This window comes from Mobula birostris, chromosome 25 (genome assembly GCF_030028105.1).
Source record: "Mobula birostris isolate sMobBir1 chromosome 25, sMobBir1.hap1, whole genome shotgun sequence".
Taxonomy (NCBI): Eukaryota; Metazoa; Chordata; class Chondrichthyes; order Myliobatiformes; family Myliobatidae; genus Mobula; species Mobula birostris.
The window spans coordinates 8,030,983-8,039,224 of record NC_092394.1 but is presented as its reverse complement, the minus strand read 5'-3'; the positions used below and the strand labels follow the sequence as shown (position 1 = coordinate 8,039,224).

The 8,242-nt window shown below is 44.6% G+C and overlaps 1 protein-coding gene across 1 annotated transcript in view; it reads left to right on the top strand.

The window, feature by feature from the left end:
• Positions 1-306: 306 nt before the first annotated feature.
• The window catches only part of LOC140187771 (clathrin heavy chain 1), an 84,824-nt gene continuing 76,888 nt past the window's right edge, over positions 307-8,242 (top strand). Inside the window, exons 1-2 of the mRNA XM_072243462.1 lie at positions 307-423; positions 515-657. Coding sequence (XP_072099563.1) covers positions 616-657 — 42 coding nt within the window. The 5' untranslated portion in view covers positions 307-423; positions 515-615. The remainder of the gene's footprint in view (positions 424-514; positions 658-8,242) is intronic.

Genomic DNA, 8,242 nt, shown 5'->3' with positions numbered 1-8,242 from the left:
CGCAGGGAAGGGGGCAAAAACCCGGAAGCTCCGTCGGAAGTGGCGTCAGTCACGTGTCAATGATGTGGCAAGAAATTTCTATCGAAACCTCCGCAGAACAAAATAGTCCTCCCAGCTCTCCCTACTCGGTGAGGGAAAAATAAAACGAAAAGCGCAAAAATGTATTTTTAAAAGTTAAATGTAGGTGAATACGGATGATTCTGGGCCGGTGAAGAGGCGATGTTGAAGGGGGTAGGAGGTACTCTCCCCTTCCCAGTCCTCGAGGCCAGGCTGGCGGCGGTTCACCTCCACGGCGGGGCGGGGCGGGTGTAGCACTCCGCCGCGCTGTTTCCGGTTGGCCGCCATTGCGGGTTGGTGGCTGCGCTGCGGCTCGTCGCCCCGGACGGTTCCCAAGCAGACGGAGGGAGCGCCGCCGACGGACAGGTGAGGCGCCGGCGGGCGGCCAGGCTCTCGGGAGGACTGGCACGGGCGTGGTGGCCGCGGTGTAACCGGCTGTCAAATTTCTCCCCCTCAGGTTCCTCACGCCCTCCCTCTCGCACCGACCTCCCCTCAGTCCGTGAGGCGCGACCCCGACCGCCGACACCACAGCCCCGGAGCCGGGACTCGACCGCCGACATGGCGCAGATCCTGCCCATCCGCTTCCAGGAGCACCTGCAGGTGAGGTCAGGTCAGGCCGGGCCGGGCTAGGCCGGCTGCGCCCTCGGGCTCGCCGGGGCCCGCGTTCGCCTCTCAGCCCAGCCCCTCTGGGAGGGGAGGGGAGGGTGGGTGGGGAGGTGGCGAGTGTCAAGCGGGAGCCGCTATCCCCGGCACCCGCCTCCCTCTGCAGCTCGGGTCTCGAGTTTGAATCCAACTCCCCGGGGGCCGGTTAAACCTTGAACCGCAGCCGGGGGCTCAATGTCAGCCGCGGGAGGAAATGTTTAACATTTCAGCCCTTGAGTTGTACTTCCTCCCCCTCCGGCCCTGCGCCGAGGAAGCGGACGGTCCAGTGGCCGGAGAAGGGCTCTCGCCGGCAGGGCTCCGGTATGCGGACTGCTGCTGCCTTTTTTAGTATGAACTCTCGGCCGCTTGAAACGTTTAACGGCTTGACACTTACGGCGGTTTCGCACTGAAACCGAGAGATTTCTCAAACTTTAATTGCCTGCATCAGGTTGAAGTTAGGAGTCACTACAGATAAATTATAAACGGGCTGGTCGCTGTATGTATCGAGCTGCTGACATCTCGTGTTAATTCGATGTCATGACTTTGGTGTTTTTTTTGGGGGAAGAAAGATTGTAAAGTGTTGCTGTTTTCGTACTCCCTGTATCCACACGTTTTTAATTACAGAGGAACAAGCTGAGGTGTGGGTGGACTGTGCTGTTTGAAGAATAAATACTTTGACTTGCTTGGCAAATCGGAATTGGAGGGAGGAATTAGTCATGTGACCTTTAGAACTCGTTCCGCCATTCATTCATCTTGTCTGACTGACCTTCTACCTCGGGTGGTTTCCTGTTCTCGTACGCTAATATGCAGGGATCCATTGATTTAGTTTAAGCTCCCACTAAGTAGGGGGGACAATTCTTAAACTTCCCATCTTTTAAAGTGAAGAAATTCCATCTCAGTTGTGCCCCTTCCTGCCATAGGCTCCTGGTGACAAGTTCAGCCAGGTGACACATCCTGCATCTGTGTCATTCAGCTGAGATGCAAATTTTAATGAGATCAAATTTCGATGAGATCACTTCCCCACTTTCAGCCGTGGGCCAGGTTCTTTTGCTTTTTCCTCATTGGCATGCCTGCCCATTCTAGAGCCAAACTTATTAGACTCAGTGCCATACACACAAAATGCTGGTAGAACACAGCAGGCCAGGCAGCATCTGTAGGAAGAGGTACAGTCGATGTTTCGGGCCAGGACCCTTCGTCAGGACTGACGGACTCAGTGCCAATTGTCTTTCAAGACCAAAACTCTATATAGTACTCCAGTGTAGTCTTGTAAATGCAGTAAGATGTATTTAACAAACTCCTGTGTATTTAAGGTAAATGTGTAATTTTCTCTGTAGTTTCCCTGCATGTTAATTTTCAATGATTTGTGTACAAGTGTATCTAGGTCCTTTTCAATATTATTCAAATCAGTTTGTCAAAACTTTTCAAGGCACCGACTTAACAGAAATCTGTTAGTGTAAACTAAATCTTAAACTGCTGATAGAATAATGATCTTCCCTGCAGTATGGTTGTAAATGCTAGTTTCAACTTTTCAACATGTAATGAAGGGATTGCTCATCTTTAATTGCCTGATAAACGTGCTATTTTTAGACTATGTGAAATTCAGGGCATTGTGGTAGTAGTTGAGTCGTGTTAGGGGTTGACATTGAATTTGTCTTGAAGTGCAGTTGATTGCTGTAAGTAGGTGGCGGTGTGTGGTTTTTCATTTTGAGAGCAGGGTAATGATCTGTTTGGGGGCTGGGGCAGTTGGGGTGGGTATTACAGCAAAACTTCAACCTAGCACAAGTGCCAGCTTGTGTACTCTCACTTAACATCCAAAACAAAGATTCTGAAGATGCTGGAAACCCAGAGAAACAGACAAAATGCTGAAATATCCCTTTCCTGGTGATTGGTCTTGGCCTGAAACGTCAACTATTTATTGCTCTCCAAAGATGCTGTCTGAACCACTGAGTTCCCCTGGCATTTTGTACATTAACATCCAGATAGCTTTAATTTACTTGATAGATGTCAAGCTGTGTTCCCAGTGAGCAGGTTAAAATTAAAGTGAACGTGGCCCTGGTGAGTGTAAAGGGCGGGGGGAAATTGCTGCTAAGCCAGATGTCATAGATAATGGATTATCAGAGTTCTGCTATACCATGGAACAGAAATACTGCACTGAAGTGTGGTGGCCTTCCCCCAAAAATCCTCATGTCAGGTGTATGTTTCCAGTACTTAAATTGCAAGCATTCTTTGAAAATGACTAATCAGATTTCAGTTCCTGTCAGACTTCGCAAATGAACCTGGCTATGCTACGATGTTAATTAGGGGCATAAGCAACCCTAAGCTCACCTCATTGATTCCACTGTTTTGGAAGGAACCCTTTAACAAACCCAGTTTACCATTGGAGCTTCGCTACCCATGTGGAAGGAGGAGGGCTGTGTGAGAGAGAAGGGTTAGATTGATCTTGGACATACGAGATTTTGTAGATGTTGGAAAGTCAGAGTAGCATAGACATGCACATATGCTGGAGGAACTCAGCAGGTTGGGCAGCATCTATGGAGAGAAATAAAGAGCTGACATTTTGGCCCAAGACCCTTCATCAGGACTCATCACGTCCAAAACGTCAGCTCTTTATTCATCTCCATAGATACCACCTGACCTGTTTCTCCTGCATTTTGTGTGCTCTTGATTGATCTTGGCACACCATAATGGGCCAAAGGGCCTTTACTGTGTTCTGTGTACCCCAGGTGGTGGTCATGACCTAGGTTCCCACTTATTTGTGTTGCTTCTTTATAATGGTCTCCAATTTTAAAACTGGTAAAGGTCCTCCAATTGAAACAAGGCTTGACCTGGTGAGCTCTTCGGGCAGATGGAGTCATCAGCCATGGTTGGCAGCTAAAGGAAAGCTCTGATCTCAAACTTCCGCTGCCTTGCGGCCATACCCATTCATGGGCATGCCTTCGTGAGTAAACCCTGAGGAACTGCAGTTCCTGAGGCAGCCCAATGTTAACTTTAATGCTGATACGCAACTCCTGTGACACAACTGGTGCCAAACTGTATTGGTGTCTGCCGTTCATTAGGATTCATCAGCTGTGTGGAGACGGAAGGTGGGGCATGGGCAGTAGTGTGTTCTCCATATCATACTTGGTTTTGTGATGTAAAATTTCTTTGTATGTTCATTCTGGATTGAAATCCCAATAAACCCGCTCATCTCACATGCTGGGATGTACAGTCTCCTCACTGGCATCTTGTAGGATGGTAACTGGTGCAGTATTCATTGATCATTACTGCATGCAGTAAATTGATATCTTTTGGTACTCATATAGCTCCAAGGCAGTTATGCACATCATTTTTCTGTTAAATAGTTATAGTCATACTTTATTGATCCCAGGGGAAATTGGTTTTCATTACAGTTGCACCATAAATAATTAAATAGTAATAAAACCATAAATAGTTAAATAGTAATATGTAAATTATGCCAGTAAATTATGAAATGTCCAGGGCCAGCCTATTGGCTCAGGGTGTCTGACCCTCCAAGGGAGGAGTTGTAAAGTTTGATGGCCACAGGCAGGAATGACTTCCTATGACACTCTGTGTTGCATCTCGGTGGAATGAGTCTCTGGCTGAATGTACTCCTGTGCCCAACCAGTCCATTATGTAGTGGATGGGAGACATTGTCCAAGATGGCATGAAACTTGGACAGCATCCTCTTTTCAGACACCGCCGTCAGAGAGTCCAGTTCCATCCCCACAACATCACTGGCCTTACGAATGAGTTTGTTGATTCTGTTGGTGTCTGTTACCCTCAGCCTGCAGCCCCAGCACACAACAGCAAACATGATCGCACTGGCCACCACAGACTCGTAGAACATCCTCAGCATCATCCAGCAGATGTTAAAGGACCTCATTCTCCTCAGGAAATAGAGACAGCTCTGACCCTTCTTGTAGACAGCCTCAGTGTTCTTTGGCCAGTCCAGTTTATTGTCAATAAAAACCAAACTTCCAGATTCCTGACCTGGATATCAAGGGTTGGGATGTTTAAAAACTGTCTCATTTTGTCATTTGCTTCTCTCCCACCCTTGTGGTTATTACCTGTTTTCGTCTAGCTGAAATAGAAAGTTATGCAAAGGGTCTTTTAAGAGACTCCTGGACAGGTATTTGGAGCTCAGAAAAATAGAGGGCTATGGGTAACCCTAGATAACTTCTTAGGTAAGGACATGTTCGGCACAGCATTGTGGGCCGAAGGGCCTGTATTGTGCTGTAGGTTTTCTATGTTATTACACCTACCAGTTTGTAGACCCTTTTCTTGTGTCATTTCTATTTGTACACCAACCTTTCATTCACAAAAGATGGACAAGTACATTACCACAATTTGGAGTTTTTGTGTGTACTTTAGTTTACGCAAGTCATCAGATCCTAATTCTGTGGTTTTGAAACTTCAAGTTTGTGAACTTTTTCACTAAAAGGAATGGTATTACTGGAACTTTGTGTTTGTCTTCAGGAAGTTTATCTATTTGTCGGTGTAACACTTAAAATTTGCAAATTTGAATTATGACCAAACTGCTGCTTTGAGTAACCTTTAAATCTATTTAATATTGTATTGATCCCAAGATTTTTAGTGTAAGCTTCACTAAATTTCTTAAAACCAAGGCTTGACAAGGCCTGACCGTCTTGCCAACATCTGTTTGTCTAGCAGGTGCCATCAACTAAACAGGATACTATTCATAAGATTAACATTATCAAAATGTAAGCACAACATTTTCCCCAGCCCCGTGGGTTTGGTTTAATACCCTATAACAAAGTTATGTGGTTGGTAGGTTAACTGGCTACTGCTGGTTATTGGGTGGTGGGGTGGAGATGTGTCTCTTATCAAAGGAGGTGTAAGGTGCTCCTTCCCTCCATTAGCCCGCAGGTCACCCTTGGAAAAAGTGTAGCACCTGCTAACCTCTCTTCCTCCTCTCCCCCCCCCCCTCCCCCCCCTCCCCCCTGGATCAGGGTCACATGAAGTCATGGGAGCAGGTGGTGAATGGTTGTGTGAGCAGCTGATGCATCTCACAAGTTCTGGTTATGTGACCGTTGATCCTAGGCAGACAGTTTCTGAAAAATATTGATAATGGCTGGTGTCACCCGTCCTGTAAAGGCACTGCCCAGAAGAAAACAATGGCATACCACTTCTGCAGATAAATTTTGCCAAGAACAATCATGGTCATGGAAAACCCATGTCAAACAACACGGCACATAAAGATTGAACAAAGTATTTACAGCTGGGTAATTGAAATAAGTTGAGCTTGTAGATGTTAATGGAGAAATGGCTAGGGGAATAGACTGCTTAAGAGCTGCAATAGACTTAATGGACTGAATGTCAAATGAAATGTAACGGCAGATCACAGCCATAGACTGGTGTTGGCTCTAACTCTTCAAATTTGACTAAAGTAACTTGCTCACTTTTTCAGCCCACAAAATGCTGGAGGAACTCAGCAGGTCAGGCAAAGCAATTGACATTCGAAGTTTTGGTCCGAGACTGATCATCAGGACCTCTACATTGATGCTGCCTGACCAGCTGAGTTCCTCTAGCATTGTGTGTGTGTGTGTGTCTGTGTTGCTCTGTATTTCAAGCATCTGCAGAATTTTGTACTTGCAATTTGCTTACTGTTTAATAGTTTTTGTGTAATTGTGAGACAATGTATTCAAATCTGTTTAAATTGATAACTGTAATGAAGTGTGTGCTTAATTTGTACCCTCAGATATTCTTTAACTGGTTTTCTGAATGCTCATGTTAGTCTAATCCAGGGGTTCCCAGCCTGGGCCCATGGACCCCTCAGTTAATGGTGGGGGTCTATGGCATAAAAAGGTTGGAAGCCTCTGTTCTAATCTATTAAATGACTCACCGTCCTGTAATTGAACATGTTCCAGTGGTATTGAACCATCATGTTGTAGTTACGTCCATGATGTATGTGAATGTAATATTCCTGCTGCAAATTGTTAGAACAGAATTAAATTGTAACTAACAACTTCACGTATGTGGGTGGTGTAAGAACATTTGCAAGGAGTAGCAATTGTTGCCTTTGGTTGACAGCTACATATTGGTTGATGTTCCTTCAGAGCCAAATATTGCAAAAAGCCAGCTTTTGGATCAAAAGAATTCTCTACCCTTAGCTATTGGTTTCATAACTTCAATTTGCTGACACTGCTAGAACTGAGATTGCCAGTAAACCTTGGGGTATATACTCTTGCAACTGCTGTTTAGATTGTTCTGCCTGCCTGACTAATTTTCTGTCTTTTTAGGTTGACCCTCAGTACAATGAGGCAAATTCAGTAATTTCTTAGTCCCCACCCAAATTTCAGTAGTTCTGGAACCCTATGATGGTGGGTTGGGAAGGGATCACCTTGACTGCCAGGCCCTGTCATGTGTGGGTGCAGTAGTTCATAGTTCTCTTGCAGGCCTTGTCATAGCCCACAAAAGGTTTGGTAGAAAAACTTTCTAAAATACCTACTTTCCCTGAGTCATCATGTGACCTCAAAAGCTGCTTGGATCTTCACGTAACCTTTCCATTTTTGTTTTTTACCACTTTCCTGCTGGTGCTTCCTGGCCCAGTTCCTTGTTTCCTAGATGACAGGACGTGATAATTGGATATTATGGGGAAATTGATGTTTTTGGAAACGTTAGCCCTCCTCAGTTGTTGAGGTCCCTGTAGGTTCAATTGCATCTTAATGAATTTTTGGCTCTAAATTGCATTATCACGTTAAACTTGATGGAGGATTGTGGAGACTGATTTGTACAGCCCTCTAAATTATGGTCTTTTTTAACTTTTGAATGCAGAGTCATTTGTAATTGGACTGCTACTTGCTCTGGTTAGATAACTACTACTTGGCAGCCATACATCTGTGTGACTTGATTAAATGGATTATTTCCCTGTCTTGGTTTTTTTTTGGGAGTATTTTAGTAATATGTGTATAGAATTTGAGCTAATTTTACCAAGATTCCAAGGATCAAACTGCAGACTAATTAATCACCACTTATTGTGCCTTGTTTTGAATTTTTAGTTGCTTCAAACATGCTATGCCTGATTACTACCCAAAACCTGGCCACTTTTCAAACCCACCACTTCCCACTTTCAGTTGAAAGTCCACAATTTGACTTATTTTAAATTAAAAATGCAATATTAAAAAAAATGCAACATTAAAAGTTTGCATCTGTAGCTTTAATTCATGAGCCATTGTTGTTTTTATGACTGGCTCTTTATATTGGTAGTGAGCATTCGTATTTTAACTTTATGCCAGTTTCCTAGGCAGCTGGTAACTTGGAAATCAGACCATGGTGTTCACAGAATTGGAATAAACTTGTTTCTTCACCAACAAAAGGCACATCTGCAGCAGCTTTATACTTGTGTGGGGTCTTCACTGAGTATCAGCTGCCTGCATGTAGATCAATATTTTAAGATCCCCTTCCCAGCATTGCATATGTTGGACTAACAGGCCTTTTTTTTTGCTTCTAGCTCTAAATTTCAAGGCTTGTTACATTTTGACTACCATGGTGTGCATTAATCATTAACAATATGGACATAGTA